The sequence below is a fragment of the Diceros bicornis genome, chromosome 35, assembly GCF_020826845.1.
Source record: "Diceros bicornis minor isolate mBicDic1 chromosome 35, mDicBic1.mat.cur, whole genome shotgun sequence".
Classification (NCBI taxonomy): domain Eukaryota; kingdom Metazoa; phylum Chordata; class Mammalia; order Perissodactyla; family Rhinocerotidae; genus Diceros; species Diceros bicornis.
This window is the reverse complement of record NC_080774.1, coordinates 14045768-14065449: the sequence shown is the minus strand read 5'-3', so window position 1 is coordinate 14065449 and position 19682 is coordinate 14045768. Positions and strand designations below refer to the sequence as shown.

General features: G+C 49.8%; 1 protein-coding gene across 6 annotated transcripts in view; it reads right to left on the bottom strand.

The window, feature by feature from the left end:
* The window catches only part of RNFT2 (ring finger protein, transmembrane 2), a 66553-nt gene extending 46930 nt beyond the window's left edge, over positions 1 to 19623 (bottom strand). For 4 of the 6 annotated variants that reach the window (XM_058531502.1, XM_058531504.1, XM_058531505.1 and 1 more), the window contains exons 1-7: positions 19469 to 19623; positions 17652 to 19371; positions 17078 to 17136; positions 11929 to 12407; positions 9878 to 9954; positions 6659 to 6759; positions 3143 to 3296 (exon numbers count right to left, since the gene is read on the bottom strand). In XM_058531502.1, the coding sequence (XP_058387485.1) occupies positions 3143 to 3296; positions 6659 to 6759; positions 9878 to 9954; positions 11929 to 12407; positions 17078 to 17136; positions 17652 to 17675 (894 nt within the window). In that variant the 5' untranslated portion in view covers positions 17676 to 19371; positions 19469 to 19623. The remainder of the gene's footprint in view (positions 1 to 3142; positions 3297 to 6658; positions 6760 to 9877; positions 9955 to 11928; positions 12408 to 17077; positions 17137 to 17651; positions 19372 to 19468) is intronic. The other 2 variants (XM_058531500.1, XM_058531501.1) reach the window with 2 other exon arrangements.
* Between the last annotated feature and the right edge of the window lie 59 nt (positions 19624 to 19682).

Genomic DNA, 19682 nt, shown 5'->3' with positions numbered 1-19682 from the left:
TGTGCGTTCAGACTTACTTTCCACATCTGTGAAAGGGCATTGCAGTAATAACAGTTGTGTGTGTTGTGTGTTGTGTGGGTTCACTGAGTTAATGCCGACCCAGCAGGAAGGAGACCAGGTGTGGCCGACCCCCAAGACGTCCATCTCCTAATCCCCAAATGTTGTGAGTCTGTTAGCAGATATGGCAAAAGGGACTAGAGAGGGGACTAAGTGAAGGATCTTGAGACGGGGAGAGTATCCCGGATTCTCAGGGTGGGTTCAATGTAATCACAAGGGGCCTCAGAAGACAGAGGCAGGAGGGTCAGCGTCAGAGGAGGAGACACGAGGACGGAGCAGAGGGCAGGGAGAGCAAGGAGAGAAGGACCCAAGCTGCCACTGCTGACTTTGAAGATGCAGGAAGGAACGCAGCCCTGCCGACAACTTGACTTCAGCCCAGTGAAACCCATTTGGGAATTCCAACCTCCAGAACCAGAAGATAATAAACTTATGTTGCTTTAAGCTGCTCATGTGGCTTAAATGTGGCAATTTGTTACAGAATAAATACCTCCGCCTCTCTCTCCTTTCAGGCCTCCCATTGGCTGAACCCAACTGGAAGCCAGGGGCCACAGGTCACCCAGGTCAGCCTCCAGGGCAGAGGGCAGGGTGAGAAAGGTGGAGAGCGTATCTGGAGGGGCAGGAGGAAGATGTCCAGCACAATTATTATCCTCATTTTACAGATGAGCAAACTGAGGCACAGAGAGGCTAAGTAACTTATCCAAGGTCACACAGCTGGTCGGTGTGGAGCCGGCAGTCATGAAGACTAGATAACACTTAGAAGTACTGCGAATCACACATGGAGTGCTTACTATGTGTTGGGCATGGGGCCAAGCACTTTCTCTTTCCCACCAGCAACAGTTCTTTTGAGGTTAGTACTTAGGAGGAAGGTGCTATCATTGTCATCAGTTGACAGATGAGGAAAGTAAGACTCAGAGAGGGTTTGTCATCTGCCCAAAGTCACACAGCTAGGAAGGGGTATAGCTGGGACCTGAACATAGATGTGTTGGATGCTGAAGTCCACATGCATAACCACTGGGCCATGCGGCTTCCCAGTGTCAAGTCCCTGGTGCCCCCGGTACGTGGCATGAGTTCCACAGGCACATAGTAATGTTATTATGGTCGCGGGGCGGGAGAGGCGGGGGCATCTCAGGACTGTTTTAGACCCATTGTCCCCCTCTTGCCTTCTTCTCTGTCTCTCTTTCTGTCTTCATGCCATTTTAGATTTCCTGGCACTGCCTTTGGGCCCCAGAGCTGTGGTTTCATCTAAGAAAACCTCCACAGCCTAGGATTTTGGCTCAACTAGATAAACCACGTGGTGGGGCAGCGGGTGAAGGTGAGGTATGGCGGGACGGAATCGGACTCAGATGACCCTGGTGTGAAATAAGAAGCAATGTATATATGGCTCTCTGCCCTCGGTTCCTGACACAGTGCTCCTTGCATCCCTTGTAAGTAGGGGTGCTAGGAGCATCTTTTGATTCAACGTGAGTCTTTGGTCTCAGTTCCTGACACAGAGCTCCTAAGACCTTTGTAATTTCCTGGGAGACAGGGGCATCTGACACCTAACTCCTAAATCCCTTGGAACTTCCTGGAGCATCTTTTGTTTTAATGAGGTGACTCTTGGTGGGCTCCTGGATGGGGGCTGTCCCCAGGGTCAGCACCCCCTCTTTACTCCGTAGAGGAGAGAAGGGCTGTGAGTGGAGTTAATACTCGACCGTGCCTACATGATGAAGCCTCCATACAAATCCTAACGGTATGGGGTTCGGAGAGCTTCTGGGCTGACGAACACATTTACATCCCGGGAGGGTGACGCACCCCAACTCCACGGGGACAGAAGCTCCTGTGCTCAGGACTCTTCCAGACCTTGCCCTGTGTACCTCTTCCTCTGGCTGTTTATCTGTAGCCTTTATCATATCTTTTATTACATAATAAACCCATAAGTGTTAAGTGTTTCCCTGAATTCTGTGAGCTGTTCTAGCAAATGACTGAACCCAAGGAGGGGCTCATGGGAACCCTGATTTATTATCAGTCGATCAGAAGCCCAGGTGACAACCCGGACGTGTGACTGGTGTCTGAAGTGAGGGAGGAGTCTTGTGGGACTGAGCCCTCAACCTGTGGGATCCGACGCCGACTCTAGTAGACAGTGTCAGAATTGAGTTCAATCATAGGACACCCAGCTGGTGTCAGAGAATTGCTTCACGGAGTGAGGGAAAACCCACACATCTGTGTCAGAAGTACCGAGTGTGTGAGTGAAAAAGAAACACAGCAGTGCGTTTTTCCTATACACCTGGCCAATGGGCTTGGTCAGCTGTCACTCAAGATGGATGGACAATTCCAACCCGCTCTTCTGCCACCCACTGCCTGGGACAACTTCTGGGCTTTCTGAAGCTGAAAAGATGGCTGTTTTTACAGAACGGAAAACAGGAGTCTTCAGAAATTCTTTAATCTGTCTGCCTCTGTCCAGATTCCCTGCTTCTGGTCTTCCTGCAGAGACAGTGGCAATAATTATGTACTAAAGGTGATGTTCTAGCACCGCTCAGTCCTCTGAATTACAATGGTTATCCTCTAAGACCTCTTCATCCCGACACCTACCTGCAGGCCTTTCCCTACGGTTCACTGCAAAGCACGACTGCCACTACTCCCCTTCCTGTGTCCAGGGCAGACATCACTAATTGATCACGGAACTCTTTCCTCCTGAGCCTTGGCACTCTTTCCAAAACATGCTCCCGACGACACGAAGAGTCAAAACCTATGAGAGCCATCCTTCCCTGGGAGAAGCAGGACCCAGGGCACATCAACATGCTTTTTCCCTCTCTCAGGTGAAATTTAGATGAAAACTGCATCGAGGACACCTCTGAACAATGAAACTTAGGAAATGCACTTAAAGAGTAGAGGTGTCACAGGAAGGTGGTGACAATAGAGAACCATGCTCAGCTTTGGGGAGCTGTAAGAGGTGGGTGATGGGCTCTACTAGCTCAGACTCTGTTTATTTGACACTGTGACATTGGTTCTGCCCATGCCCATTCTCTTCTCCTCCAGAAGGCGCTCCCAGGATCCCCTGCATGATCGGCGTGATTGGGGCTACCTGGCGGCCGCAGCCTGTGCTTACCTTGGACTTGACGGCCAGGATGATCTTGGGCAGGGCCACAATGAGGCACTTGAGGGCAATGGTGATGTACTTCAGCACAAAGTCTGCGATCCCCACGATCCACAGCAGGTCGAAGAAGTCCAGTGTCTCCAGGTTGGGCTTCAGGAATATGAGGCTGGGGGAGGAGTCAGAGAGTCAGGAGGTCACTGAGGATCCCTGGCCCCTGGCAGCTCCTTCTACTCACTCTGAGAGGCTTGTAAGTACTACTTGCAGAAAGAGCACTGAACTGCGAGTCAGATACCTATGTCCTGTTCCAGAATCTGCTACTAACTTGCCGTGTGACCTCAAGTGGGTATCTTAACCTCTCTGAGCCTCAGTTCCCCTGAGGGTTAAAAGACGAGATTGGCCTGGAGCATCATTAGTTAAGGTCCACTCCAGTTTTATGGGTCCACAACAGGCTTCACAAGAGGAAGCAGAAGGAAGAAAGGCAAGCCAGCATTGCAAAGGAAGAAGGGAGAGGAGGAGGAGGGAGGGAAATTGATGGGCCAGACACTGTGCTAAGCTCTTTACTCACTGTATCTCATTGTCCTGCTTATCCCCACTTTATAAATGGGGCACCGAGGCTTGGAAAGGTGAAGTAAGTTGCCCAAGGGCACACTGCATGATAAACATATGGGGATTAGTATCAGACAGACGTGAGTTTGAATCCAGGCTTCTCCACTCATTGGATGCGGGGCAAATAACGTTATCTCTGTAAGCCTCAGTGTTCTCACCAATAAAATGGGCATCATTCCCTGCCTCGTAGTGTTACATGTGGGATTCGATGTGCTAATAGATACACTACAGACTCTGCCACGCTGCGGTGACAATGACACAGCACCTGAATGAGGCAGGCACTGTTATCACCCCATTTTGCAGATGAGGAAACTGAGGCACAGACAGGTAAAGTAACCTGCACGAGCTCCTACAAACATAAGAAGCAGTGCTGGATTCGAACCCAGCATCCTAGCTGCATCTGTGCTCTCAGTTCTCACTCTAGAGCAGTGTGACTTGGAGTGTGTAAACCCATTGCACTCTCCCTGACCAGGTAAGGTGACCTCACACTCCATTTCTGTACTTACCTCGTTGGAGACAGACAACAAACAGTTCTCAAACTAGCGCTGGTCTGTGGACCACACTTTGAGTAGCACTGCCCTCCACCACCTCTGAGGAGGATGATGTTACTCATAATAATAACGGCATAGTCATGCACCACATAATGATGTTTTGGTCAATGATGGGCCACTATATGATGGAGGACCAGTATATGACGGTGGTCCCATAAGATTAGTACCACATAGCCTAGGTGTATAGCAGGCTATACCATCTAGGTTTGCGCAAGTACACTCCTCGATGTTCACACAGTGACAAACTGCCTCATGATGCATTTCTCAGGACGTATTCCCGTCGTTCAGTGACACATGAACATAGTTAAAATCTCTTAGCTCTTTACATCATGCTGGCCCCACTCTACACGCTTTCCGTGTGTTAACTCGTTTTGTCTTCCCAAAGACCCTACGAAGTAGGAACTATGATTAGTCCCATTTTGAGCTGAGGAAACTGGAGTGCTAAGAGGTGGAGTCGCCCGCCCACGGCATCTCAGCTAGAACGTGGAGCTGGGACTAGAACCAGCGCCTGCTCTGTGCGGGGCCCCTCTCGATCCTTCCCGCCGGATTAGAGGCTGTGAGCGAAGGCCAGATTGAGTCCTGTCTGTCCCCTGGGAAGCAGGGAACAGTCACAGCCCAGAGTGGGTGCTTTCTAAACGCTTCCGACACACTCTGCCAGGCTGGCGGAAAATGGTACAAACGGAGGCCCCCTGATTGTAGCATCTTAGGAATGAACTGGTCTATTTTTTAACTTGTATTTTTAAAAGTCTACTTCTATTTATAATAAAAATCTGTAAAGAGCTAGAGTAGGGAATATCAATGAAAACAATCTATTTTGGCAATCTCTCACAACACCTTCAGTGTCCTTCCACAGCATAGCTTGTCTCTGGGGGATTCCTCGCCTCCGAGTTTGAGTGGTCATCCACATTCTAACACGGGGAGAGGCTGGCAGCCTGTGTCTGTCCTTCCCTGGGGATAGTCCAGGCTGGCTGGTTGCCTTCCACGCCCTGATTCTCTATCACGCCTCCATGATCGCAATAAAACGAAGATCTGCCTTCCACTTTCATCTCAGAGACACCAGTTGGTGTTACAGTCACCTATCTGGGTTTTAGTTCACCGTCCTAGTGTTTTTTCCCGTTTTTGCCTTTGGAGGAGAGGCGGTGCAAAAGTGTTTTTCCACAGTTTTGATCACTAAGTCCACTTATTTCTAATGGACGCTGTGAACTTTAATGAACTGATACATTCTATTGTCAGTTTTGCTCATTAGACACCACCACCAATAGATATAGTAATTCAACATAAAAGGATAATATTAATTATGATAGGATTACAATATGTCAAATGTCTCATGGTTTACCCAGTACCTTTCACGTATTATAACATTTGGCCTTCCTAATAACTAGCCTGTGCAGGTGGCTAAGGCAAGAATTAATTGGGTCCTGATTTCACAAAAGAGGAAACTAGAGGAGGCTCAAGGTGGTTCCATTATTTGCCAAAGGGCACAAAGCTGGTAAGAGGCAAGACTAAGACTCTCTGATATTGGTCATCAGACTTCAAATCCTGGGAAGAGTCAAGCTCACTGTTACTGGCTACCTGCCGGGATGAAGACTCATTAGAAAGGGCTTCATTGAGCCTCAGTTTCCTCACCTGTGAAATGGGCACAGCAATACCCTGCTGGGGCACTGGGAGGGCAAAAAAAGATAATGGTTGTTGGTATCACTTACAAACACACTCCAGACTGTTGACATCAATAAGGAAGGAGGCTCAGCTCTGTTGCTTTTCTCCTAAGCCACTCTTTCTCTTTCTCTCTCTGTGCTGCCAGTCTGAGCCCTGGTTTGCTGGGGGCACAGAGGTCTGAGCCTATAAATGTGATCATGCCCAGAGAATGGCATGAGCTGGAAATTCATCCAAGGTTCTGGGAAACTCCATCTCTACACCCTCTACCAGGACCTCGACATTCTGGGTCAGACAACTAATGTGGTGCGTGAGATGCATGTTGATGCCTTAAATCTAACTCCCCAAATTGCTTTTATGGGGTGGTCCCAGAAAGTGGTGAATCTGCTCACTCCTCAAAGCCCATTTTCAAAACAGATACGCATGATCTGAAAGCTTGGCTGAAGTTTCAACTCTGTCCTGGAGGCCCTCCCTGGCCAGCCCTCCCCCGCAATCCACTTTGTGGCTACTAGAAAATGTGAAATTACATACGTGGCTTTGCATTATATTTCTAGTGGAAAGCTCTGCTCTAGGCATGCATTTACATAACAACAGGGTGGAATCTGAGAGTTACAATGTGACATAGAGCTGCTGCATTGCTGTCACGTGAAGGGGCTGTGTCCCAAGCCCAAAAAAGCCCCCCCACTTTTCCACTGGGGGGTCAGACTCCCTTGCTCACCTGTTGTACAGCTGCTGGGAACTGAACGTATAGAGCACATACAGGGTGTTCCCCGCCAGAAAGGCCAAGATCCACAAGATGACCAGCACCGACCTCTTCTCCTGGAGACAAAGCAAGAGATCTGTGGGGCTGCTGCAATGCCAAAAGTGCACACGGCAGAACATTCCAGAATGTTCTCTGACAAGTGGCAATTTCTCCCTTTCTCAAAGGTTTGGAGGCAGCAGGGCTAATGGTGAAAGAAAGCGTATTGGCTTCTTTCCATCCCACTGGAATCCAAGGGGTGGTCACGGGGAAGGTGACAGAAATGTGGAAACCTGCTTGGGGAACTATCTGGAAAGGCAGGAGAGCACCGTGGTTAGCAGCACAGATCCTGGAGCTGGATGGCCTGGGTTCAAATCCTTGGTCTGCTACCTGGGGGCTGTCCAACCCCAGGCAAGTTACTTTAACTCTTTGTATTTCCCTTTCTTCATCTGTAAAATGGATACATATTGTATCTGTCTTATAGAGTGACGAGAATTAATGTACATGAAACGAGAATTAATGTACATGAAACGAGAATTAATGTACATGAAACGCTTAGAACACCGGAATGTAGCCAATGTTAGTCCACATTTACTGTTAGGAACTGAGGCCCAGAGAAGTAACTCTTGCTCAATGGCCCATGTTTTAAGCCTCAGTGCCCTCATTTGAAAATGGGGATTTTGTTAAGGATTAAGTAAAATTTATAAATGTAAACATTCAGTCTGGTACAGGCTCATATTTCAGGCTCGCTAAATGGCAGGACCTATTATTCAGACTTTACAACCCAGTAGTAGATTCAGATCTACAGGTTGGAAACTTCTGTTCTCACTTTTTCTAGCATGACCCTCTGGGCTACTGTGCTGGACTGGCCGTTCAACGTAGGGCCACATTTATACGATTAAATTCAAACTCATACGCATGGCCATCAAAGCCCTTCACCATCCAGCCTCATTTCTCTTTCTCCAGCCTGGTTTCTAGTTAGTCCCCAGGAAGACAAGCTGGAAAACGTCAGTTTGCTGTTTCCCAGCAGCTTCTCGGCCTGAGAGCAATCCTAGGAAACTTCTGGAGGCGGCTCAGAGCAGGCGTGTTCCCGCCCGTATACCCTGGGAGACACACACAGACCCCCGGGCTGCTGATTCTCAAAAGCTAGCCTTTTCCTGGACCAGGGCGGCTGCATTGCTGGAATAAGATGAGGTCATAACTTTCCCAGTGTAACTTTCCCTGTGGTTTCGGTAAATGCTCCACGGTCTCCAGACACAGCTCAGTGCCCCACATACTGTTACAACGCACGTTTCCACAGACTAGACAAAATAAATGCATCTCCATGCACCCATTATTTCAGGAGCGGTCAAGGTTAACGACCCGAGAAACTGCCTCCAGCCAACCAACTGCTCTTACCAATGTGATTAATCCACTTGGCAGCCCTTTCCACCCCAATAAATAATGGATCCCAGTTTAATACTCTGTAAATCCAAACCAAAGGTGGGATAGAAAAAGGGAATGAGCAATACCCCAAGAAGCCAGACTCTGGGAGACACAGAGGGTAGTTCTCTGATAGTAAGTTGAGATTTCTAAACTTGCTAAGGATCATGCAGACCCTCCTTCGCAGAAAATATGCACAGATAGGCAAAACGTCGCCCGTGTCTTCGTAGGTTCCAGGACCCCTAGAAGCCTGTCCATGGATACAGGCATCCTCCTGTCCCCTAAAATTCAAGTCAAGGCACCATTTGGATGTTATGCCATTTGAGACAGAGCCAGCCCCCAAAGTGTCCCACTACGGTGTCGATCAACCTGCTGTTCTAATGGCAGCAGAAAGGGGTTTGCGTGAAGAAGATGAGACTAAGGGTCAAGAAGAACCTCTGGCTCCATGCCCAACTCTGGACCTCAACGCACTCATCTGTCAAATGGAGACTAAGCTGCCTTCTGTGCCTTGTGGAGGCCCAGATGCTTTGGGGAAAGCAGATGACCCCAAAGAGGGGTCAGAGAGGATGGTGGCTGTTAGGGGATCACAGGCGCAGCAGAAAGCATAGGTTGGTTAAAAATAGCTCAATTAAATGTTTCCTATGTGCCAGGCACTGTGCCGCACACCTTCTAAGCACTATCTCATTTAATCCTCTCAACGGGTATACGAAGTTGGTGTGAGCAGTTCCTTTTCCAGGGGTGGCTGAGATCAGCAAATGAACCTGTCCAAGGGCTTGCAGGTGGGCGGAGGAGCTGGGATTCGAACCTGGAGTGAGCACAGCCTGTGGGCTCAATGCCTGGCTGCATATGCCGATGCCACCACTTGCACTGGCTGTGTGACCTTAGGCAAGACACTTAGTGTCTCTAAGCCGCTGTTTCCTCATTGGGAAAATGAGATCAGAAGAGTTTTGCCTCCCTCCCAGGTTGCTGGGACGACTCCGCAAGATGAGCTGTGCAGTGGGCCAGCTCCGTGCGGGGCACGGTTCATGCTCCGCGGGTATTAGAAGGCATTCAGGGCGATGGGGTGGAGCCACATGTCCACCCAGCAGCACCAGTGGGATGGCCTTCACCGTGACAGTGGGCTGGGAGTGAGCTAACTGGCTGAATGTCAGGAGGGTGAGGGGACTGGGCTGGGGACATGTGGGTGAGAGATGCTGCTTTCGGGAGGGCATGGGAAAAGGATGGCAGTCCAGGGGTCTTCCCAGGGGCGGCAGGCAGAAGAATGGCCTCCCCAAAATGTCCCCATCCGAATCCCTGCAACCTGTGAATATGTTAGGTTACACGGCAAAGGGGAACTAAGGTTGCAGGTGGCGTGAAGGTTGCTAATCAGCAGACCTTGAGATGCGGCGAGTCTCCTGGATTATCCAGGCGGGACCAGTGTAATCACCAAGGTCCTTACAAGTGGAAGAGGAGACAGGAGAGGAGAGTCAGAGGGAGACGTGACTATGCGGGGATGCTCACCGAGATGCAACGTTGCTAGCTCGAAGGAGGAGGAAGGGACCATGAGCCAAAGAATGTGGACGAACTCTGCAACCTGGAAAAGGCCAGGAAAGAGACTCTCCCTAACCCCTCCAGGAGGAATGCAGTCCTGTGGACACCTGGATCTCGGGCTAGAGAGACCTCTCAGACTTCTGATCTACAGAACTGTAAGACAGTAAATGTGTGTTGTTCTAAGCCACGAAGTTTGTGGTGCTTTGTGACAGCAGCCCTAGGGGACTAATTCGCCAAGCGACTCACCTTCAGAGATACCTGTTCTCGGAGCGTGGAGTTGGCATAGGCGAAGGTGCTGGCCATCCCGATGCACACAGCGATGCCTGCGGGACAGAGGAGGGTCCGACACCACCTCGAGGCTCCTCAGGCCTGGCCTGGCTTACTAGGGACTGTGAGCAATGTTGAGAAGACACACCCCGGGCCCCTTGGAGTTTACAGGCTAACCGCAAGGGAGAAAATCCCAGGGCTGGGGGATTTGGGCTGCCATGCAGATCACTGGGAAGCCTGAGCCACTCTGAGTATAGGCCTCTGGCTTAGGGCTGGGATTGAGGCCCCTGGGGGGCTATTTCACAGAACCAGGTTAGGAGCATGGGCTGTGCAATCTGGTAAGACCTGGGTTCAAATCTCAGCTCTGCTGCCTCCTCTCTGTGTGAGCCTGGGCTACTCACTGTACCTCTCTGAGCCCCAGCTTCCTCATCTGTAAAGTGGACAGAATAATAACAGTATCTTCATGGAGGGATGATTCTTATAGAGCGTAATTTCTAGCAGTTAGTAAATGGTGCCTATTATTATTTCCACTTTCAAAAACAATCTGAGGTGTATTATCTGTAATAAAAACATACGTAGAAAAAGATCACACGACACCATAATGAATTAAAGTTTAATGTTAAAGGAAGAAAAAATTCCTGGCTGACGGGAAAGCATGACCCTGGCAGATGGGGGAACAGAACTGAATTTTATTCCACAATTCATTCAAGTGCCACTGTTTGCCAAGCTACAGTCTTGGAATTCTCCCTGAATAGGGATTTTCAAATCCTACTTTTCATTCCCTGTAGACAGGACTCTGCTTTCACATGATGCGAGCTTCCCATGCTCGGAGCTCACTTGTGCGTTGTTAATCGTATGCGTACTCTGGGGATTTTTCCAGATCTACTTTGTAAAAGATGTATTTCTTCATTGAAAACAAAGAAAATAAAAACTAGTAACCCCACAATTCTTTCTTCTACTCTCCTCTTTGATTAAAAAACCAACCAACCAACCTGCCAAGTGAAAAAGACAATGACCACACTCAAGAATAAAACTGAGTTGTGACTTCGCCAGAACTTAGGGTGAGGGGGAACACGCCGGCTTCTGTTTCTAGGAACAGAAGGGGAGGGACTGACATGGTAGCACCCCAAAAAGGAAAGTGGGGTGATCTGAGTCAGCAGAACTCACCAGAAAGAGGCAAATAAGACATAAGGGATGGCCTAATCTCCTCTAGGTATTTTCTTCTGGAATGTAGGAGGCCATGAGATAATTTGTACCGTAAGACTAAAACTATAGCCTAAAACTCTCCAGGGCACAGCAACTTCGCGATATAATAAGTAACAACAACAATAATAACAACAGTGGACCAGAGGCCATTTATTGAATGTTAAGTGTGTGTCAGGTATGAGGCTAAGCACTTGAGGAATAATTGTCTTACTTCCTAAAATTAGTAACAATAGGTAGTATTTACTGAGCACTTGTTCTGTGCTGGGTTCTATGTCAAGTATTTTACATCTTCATAATGAATATAATGAAAATAATAATCTATACTTGCATAGCACTTACACTCTGCCAGGCACTGTCCTAAGTGCTTTACACATATTAACTCATTTAACTTCACTGCAATCTCATGAACTACGTGCTATTATAATCCTCATTTTACAGATGATGGGACTGAGGCACAGAGAGGTTAAGTAACGTAACCAGCGTCACAAAGCTGGGAAAGGGCAGAGCCAAGGTTCAGACCCAAGCAGTCTGAACTGTCGGTCACTACATTCTATTTCCTCGCACCAAGCAACCAGCTGAGGAAGTTCTATGATGACCCCCACTGGACAGACGAGGAAACCGAGGCTCAGAGAAGGTGAGTAACTTGTCCGAAGTCACACAGCTAGTGGGGCAGGATTTGAACGCAGGTCTGACTCAGACTCCAGGACTCGTAAGCACTTTGCACCATGAGGGCCTCTACTGCCTTCCCCTGGCACTTGGGATGAGGAGCCCCCCACCCCGCGGGTGAAGGCCGAGGCTGCTACACCTGTGTCCCCCGGACTCACCGAGCTTATGCTGGAAGCACACTTTGGCCAGCAGGATCAGGATGAAGGGCAGCCCTCTCTGCAGCCAGCAGACCACGGCCTTCAGCTCGGACAGGGCGGGGGCGGGCGTGCCCGGCTGCTCGTCGCCCCCGTCGTCGGCGTGCGCGCGGGGGTCGCCGCCCACGTGCTGCAGCAGCGCGCTCCCGCGGGGGCCCGCGTGGTGGAAGTGGTGGTGCGGGGGGCGGTGGTGGTAGGCGCCGCCCTCGCCCCGGCCGCCGCCCTCCTCCCTGGCCGCCGGCATCTGGAGGAACACGTCCCCGCCGCCGGCCGCGGCCCCCAGCACCAGGCTGGACGGGAACGGGGCGGCGGGCAGGCTGCCCGGGGGGAGGCCGGGCAGGCCCGAGAAGAGCGCGGGCGGGGAGGCCGCTTCTGCCTTCAGGCTCTCGAAGACGCCCCCCTCATCCACACTCGCCTCGGAGCTGAGCGCTTGGCTGCGATTTCTGGGCCAGAAGAGAAGAGCAAGCCCCACCAAGTTGGCAGTGGAGGATGGGGGCCAATAACCGTATCAATGATGTTATGGGCTGAACTGTGACCCCCCCAAATTCATATGTGGAAGCCCTAACCCTCAGGGCCTCAGACTGTGACTGTACTTGAAGACAGGGGCTTTGCAGAGGTGCAAAGTTAAATGAGGTCATTAGGGCAGGCCCTAATCCAATATGACTGATGTCCTAATAAGAGGAAATTTGGACACAGACACACACAGAGGGAAGATGATGTGAAGACACAGGAGACTGACCATCTACAAGCCAAGGAGAGAGACCTCAGAAGAAACCAACCCGGCTGACACCTTGATCTTGGACTTCCAGCCTCCAGAAGTAAGAAAATTAATTCCTATTGTGTAAGCCACTCAGTCTGTGGTACTAACACAAATTATCATGGCACTAGGGTCATAATCTTCACTGAAAACTTACTATGTGCCAGACACTTTTCTAAGTGTTTTATATTGATTAACTCGTTAAACCCTCCCATCAACCCTGTGAAGTAGGTACCAATAATACCCCCATTTTACAGACCAAGAAACTGAGGTGCAGCAAGAGAAAGTAACTTGTCCAGAGTCACACAGCTGGTAAGGGCTGGAGCGGGGGGATTCAGACTCAGCAGACTCACTCTAGAACCCACTTTCTTAACCACTATACTTTACTGAAAAGGGAGCACAGAGTTTTGTGATTCTAGAATAACCTCAGGAACCCAGGGACCCTTGGCTCTGAAATCTTCAAGTTCAATGACTCCCGGTTCCCAAGAGGGTCCAGCCTTGGTCACCACCAGTATTTGGAGGGCAGCAGACAGTAATGGAAAGAAGACTTAACAGAGAGGCCCACATTCAAACCCCAGCTCCACCCTTCCTAGGGGCCTTCACAACCCTGCACTCAGCTTTCTCACCTGAAAAGTGGGCATAAACATCATTCATGGATAGAATTCCTGTGGGATCAAATTTAAAATACTCTTTTTAATATAGGCACGTAGTAGGTGCTTAATAAATGGGAACTATTCACTTTAGTCCCTACGGAAAGACCTCCAGGGCCAACTGCCTTTTGTAGTTCCCAGCACGGGCTTCTTGCGTGGGAATCAGGCGAAGGAGTCCATGGCTCTTTCAGAGTCATCACCAGGGGAGCAGAGAACTCAGGGGTCCCCCTCTGGGAATGGAGAACCCCACACTGGGTGCACTTTCCCACAAACACCACATCCCAGTGTTCCAGATGCCACCTCTCTTCTCTTGGGTTTGTCCTTTTTCAAATGGCATCATGACATGGGAACTCAGTCCTCACGACAGATCCAATTGGAGCTGATTTGCATGCATCGGTGGGAGGGGCAGAGAGCCCCCCCGCCTTGTCTCACTGCAGTGGGCCCCCAAGGCACCTCCACAGACCCCTAGCGTGCTCATAAATCATGAGCTTACTGAAGTGAGAGCTGAGTTCCATTCATCCTCTGGACTCCACAACCCAGGGCACACAGTAGGTGCTTAAGAAACGTATCGTAGTTATCATCCAGGCACAAAAATGCAGCAGGAGAGAGACTGTGGGGACTTTTACACTGCTTTCACACTTGACCCCCTATAATCTATTCTCCACTCGGAGCCCAGGGTGCATTTAAAAAAACATAATTCAATTATTTCACTATCCCTCTAAAAGCCTTCTCAGGGGCTTCCAATTCTAGACTCCTCCCAGTGGTCTCAGATAAACCCTACAGATAGGTACTAATATCACTCCCATTTTACAGATAAAGAAACTGAGGCTCAGAGAGAGGAACCAGGCAGACACCCTGGATCATCTGGCCCTGAACTCCAGTCTCATTGTGTGGCCCTTTCTCACTTCCCAACGGCTTCCTACTGTAGGGCCTTTGTGTAGGCTGTCCCCTTCACCGGGATGTCTCGTCCCACCAAGGTAACCTCTGCTCTTCCATCAGATTTCAGCTAAACTCTCTCTTGCTTGGCGGAGCCTTCACTACCTCCCAGACAATGACAGTCTCCTCCTTGTTCCCACTGCACCCTAACCTCACCTGCATGCATGATCATAGTCATCATTTTACTGCTTACCTGTGGCTCTGAACCCTGGCTGCACATTACAATCACTTGGGGAAGCTTTTGAAATACACAGGTGCCCTGGATCCAGTGTTGGCCAACGGAAACAAAACTTACGGGGCTGGGCCTGGCATCTCTATTTCTTTCAATTCTAACGGGCAGTCAGCACCAAGGACAGCACTTTAGACTGGGCCCCACTCCATGAGGTGGAAGACCATGATTATTTGCTCCCCACTGTATGTCCACTACCCAGCACGATGCACCTGGCACACTGAACACACGCAATAAATATTATTTCAAAGAATGAATGAAGGAGCATGCTAAAGGCTCTGAGAAGGCCTGCAATTGAAATTAACTTTGTTTAAACCTAGTGTTTCCCAAACTCATTTGACCATGGAATTATTTTTTGCCATGGAAAACCTATTAAGAGCTTGCAGAACACCTGTGAAACCCAGCAGGGGAAATGCTGGTCTGGAGAAATCTCAGGGCTGGCTTCACAAACTTGACCTGGGGGTAAGTTATAAACCTGGTGCAAGAGAGGGAACTTGAAGATGGCTACCCCCTCCCCCAACCCCCACAGCCCCTCCCTGCTGGCTCCAAAAGCCCAGGAAATGTGTGGTCCTACTCCCTGTGGTTCGGGATAATAATAAAGATGATATTAATAATGACAACAACAACGGACACCATGGCTATGATCCTCAAGGGGCCTTGAGCTTTTTCTGCACTTCAAGAAGCTGAGCTCAGAACGCAGAAGTCCTGGAAGGTGCCCATGCTGGCCCATATGGGGGCCACCCTCTCTCCCCCACCACCCCACGGGGCCCTGGAAAGCCTTCCTGGCCCCCTTGAGCTCACCAGCACTCTGAGTTCCCTGGGCTCAGGGGGCCTCCAGCACAATCAGGGAAGACTCAACCCACCAAGGGGCTTTTTATAGCTGGCCTCCCTTCTCTGGGCCTCTCCCCAGCATCCAGCTGAGATTTCAGCCTAAACGGGAAAGAATATTCCCTGAGGGATAGAGGCTGTGCTTCCAACTTAACCTCTTAAGAGCTAGAGTGAGGCAGCCCAGGAGGAGGAGTGGATCTGCCCGGAGAGGAGGCAGCCAAAATGTGGTGGCTCAAAGCACAGACTTTGAGGGGGGCACAAATGGACTGGGGACCGAATCTCAGCCCTACTACTTTCTGGCTGTGTGACTTGATGTAATTTACTGCCCCTCTCTGAGCCTCAGTTTCCACATCTGTAAAATGATGATAAAAACAGTCCTGATCTCAGTAAGTTAATGTGAGGATGACACTGAGTGACCACACAATACACAGTGGCTGCTGTTTTTCTGGTGTGGTCTCTGCCCCCAAAGATCTCAGGGTTCCCTTGAAAGCAGACAGCGATTCTGTCTTCAGAGGCTAGAAGAGCTCCAATAGGCTCGCTGTTTATACGCCGGATACTGCGTTTGTGCATTTTCACACTAATTCACTCTTTCATAAGCAACCCTGAATTTTATTATCTGCCAGTATTGATGGGCAAACTGAGGCCTGGGGGTGGAGGAGTTTGCCAAAGGCACCACAGGTGGGAAGGGGCTAAGTGGGATTTTGGCCAAGGGTCGTCTGATTTAAGGCCAGTGCTCTCCCCTGCAGAACAGGCAGGCCTGATGGAAAACTCAGTCCCCAGGCTGGGACTGGGGGATTCTCTTGGTGATTTTGCGGCCACCCTCAGTGTTGCAGGGGACCCAGAATAAGATGTGCGGGGGGAAAAGCTTGGCTGCCTGCTCTTCAGACGTACCTGCCAGCATGGTGGGGGGTCTGGGGCTGGGAGACTGTCACAACCTGAGACCAGGTCCCCATGGTATGTACTCTCTTGGGCTTACCTAGGTAGATATCCTAGCTCATGTGTTTTCTTAGATTCTGTATTTGTCTATTAGACATCTACTAATTATAGGGCCAAACTAATGGCTAAACTTGCTCACATCTTCCCTGCAATCCAGAGCCAATATCCCCAACTACCTCCTTTACCTAACTCTCACCCACCCAGCCAATATTTCCCCTGCCCCAGATCACCCAAGGCCAGGTACCAGGCAACTAGAAACCACCCCTATAGCCCAGAGCCCTGACGTTATTCAGACTAGCCCATCTGAAGCTGGTTCCCCTGCCCTGCCTTGCTTTGTGAGAAAACACAATAAAAGCTGTGACCTATGCTTTCTCCTTGCTCCTTTCTGCCTCCTGACTGGCCTGGCGCTTCCCCACATGGCCCTGCGAGATGTGGCATGCCCCTTCTCTCGGGAAATGTGAGTAATGAAAATCTTTCAGCGGCATTCGCCTCTCCATGTTGTCACTCAGTCACCTCTATAAATTAAAATCCCGTGGGTAAATCATTGATACGAGTCAAGGGGATCACCAGTCACACAGGCTTTGCGAGTTACCCTAAGAACAGCCAGCTGTTATGCACTGAGTAATATAAGGCCATCACTGTGCAAAGCGGTTTCCAATCAGAGCTCCTCTGCTCTTCTAACAAGTGGCCCTGAGAGGCAGGTATTATTCAGCCAAGTTTTGGGGGGCCCCTGACCGCCCAGAGCCCTCAGATGGAATGACACCAGAGGAGGCCTACCTTTCAGGTGGAATGTTATCCGTGTTGCTGCTGTGGCGTCTCTGCATTTTCCTTAAGACCTGAAAGCCAGCACATGGCATGAGCCAGAGTCTCCCCACATTCCCACTGCCTGTCAGATTGCCATGGTAACCACGAACAAGTACTGCTCACATCTCACATCCCCAGAGCTCTCGGACATTTTGCAAACCATGTTTCGATCTTAGGCCATGCAACCCTCGATTCCACATTCAATCCCATCAGGAAAGCGTTATCACCCCATTTCACAGATGAGGATGTTGAGACCCAGAGGTGGAGGGAGTCCTCATGTGAGAGGAGAAAGCAGAGAACTCTGCAGCAAAGAGGTGCTAGATGAGGTGAAGTGAGCAGCAGACTGGCAGACAGGGGACATGGATTCTGGATGGATGCTCCTCAAACTTGCTGTGTGGCCCTGGACAAATCAGCAACCTCTCTGTGGCCTCAGATTCCCCATCTGTAAAAGGGGAGGGGGTGGAGTGGCCGAACCCCCAGCTTCCTTCCAGCCTTCCCATTTAATAAAGCGGTCATGAAGGTGTGAATTCTCATGGAGACATGTCACCTTGCTCACTGTGAAGAGCCACATGGACTTCAGAACTCCATGTTGACGACAGCGGAGGTGGGCCTTCAGGGCTCCTGATGGGCACGTGACCAGTCGATCCCAGAGAGAGCAGGCCTCCTCCTTCTCCTCCTCTCCGGAGGGCTGCACGGGTCAGAGGAGCTTACCAGAGACTCCCAACCCTGGAACACAACGCTTACGTGAATGGTTCATAGAATGTCCTGAATCCGAGACTAAGTCTTGGGGCATCATGGGTAGCTATAAAGCATATGATTCTGTCTGCTCCATTTCTCTGGTTAGCCACTCATTGATCCCTCTTTAGGACTCCTGAGGGTAGTTATGATCTTAGCATATTTTGTCCTATTGTCAAACTTTGAGTCCTGATTGAGGAATACAGAAAATATGTTTTAGACTCTCCAATGGCTTCCCACTGCAATCAGAATAAAATCTGAGCTCTGTTCATGGCCTCCAGGTTCTGCCTGATGTAGCTCACCTGTTTCCAACCTCATTTCCCTCCACTCTCCCTTTAACACCACTCCCCTCCAGCCACACTGGCCTTTCTGTTCCTCAAACCTGCCTCAGGGCCTTTGAACTTGCTGTTCCCTCTCCCTGGAATGCTTTTCCTTTTGGCTAGCTCCTTCAGGTCAAATTTCACCTCCTCCCAGAGGCTTTCTCTCACTCTCCTGATCTACCATAACATTCCCCTGTTTTATTTTCTTCCTTGCACTTATCATTTCTATAGTTTGCTTATTTATTTATGATCTGTCCCCCATTAGAATGTAAATACCACAAAAGCAGGGATGCTGTCTGTCTGGTTCGCCCCTCTACCTCAGCATCTAGAACACTGCCTGGCACAGAGTAGCACTCAAATGTATTTAATCAATGAGTAACACATGGGTCTCTCAGTTACCTTTTTTTATATCTCTTGCTCCCTTCCTGACCTTTTGCCCTGGAGAAGAAATCAAGGCCATAGACTTTCCATGAATAGGTTTAGCCTCCTTGAATATTTTTTTGTACCAGGACCAAAGATGGTATCTGCCTCTTAGTTCAGGGCACCATAATTGGCTGTTGAATGTTGAATGACTTCTTAATCTTGACCAGCCTTCTCCAGGGGACAGCAGTGGTAATATCAGGGCCGCTGATTAGAGAGACAACCCATCAGCGAAGCCTCCTTTCTCTTTTGGAAAATCACCTAAGCAATGAGTCAGTAAAACCATCTTTATATATGAAGGAAAGCTCATCACATATTTTTTCAAGAACTTGCAATCTCAGCTTAATGCCCCCCTCCCAATGATCTCCCATCACCTGCAAATCCTTGGGGAAAATGAAACACAGTATCCCAAGTTTCCATCCACAAATTTGACACAGCCTCCGAAACGAAATACCCAAGATTCTACTGTCAGATGCTTGCTTTCGAAGGGGCTTCAGATTCTCTTTTGGAAGCAGGCCATGCATAATTATTCCAACATCGAATTCTGGAATAAATTTTAGTACGTGGGATGCATCTGAACGACTGGATGAAACGCCTTTTAACCTTCTCCACTACACTACATCCCTATGAAGGATGACACCCAGACTTGCCAATGGATGCGATGTTTTAAGTTGCGCCCCCGGGCCGTTACAGGACTGCACCGAAATGCATGCAAGAAAGCATCTCCTGCGTTCCTTGCAATGGAAGCAGGCAGGTGCACTTCGGATACAATGCCGCGAGCATTCTTCATTCCTGCAACCAACATGCAGCGCAAAACGCACTGAGAATGCAAGGGCAGAAGACTACACTGACCATCCTGTGGGGGGAAAAAGTCGCGTTCGCTTTTTACCTGCCCAGACAATTCAGCAATCACAGCGGCATCATTCACGTCCTTCCAAGCCAATCACTCGCGCGGCCCGGGGAGCACCTGACTTCCGAGAGCTTCCGGCCTCTCCTTGGGTTCTTTCTCAGGTTGCGAGGCCCGGCGCTAAGACCCGGGCACAGCCGCTCCGGCCGCACGCACGCGATTGCCCGCCCCCTTCCCGGGGTTCAGCCAATAGGGA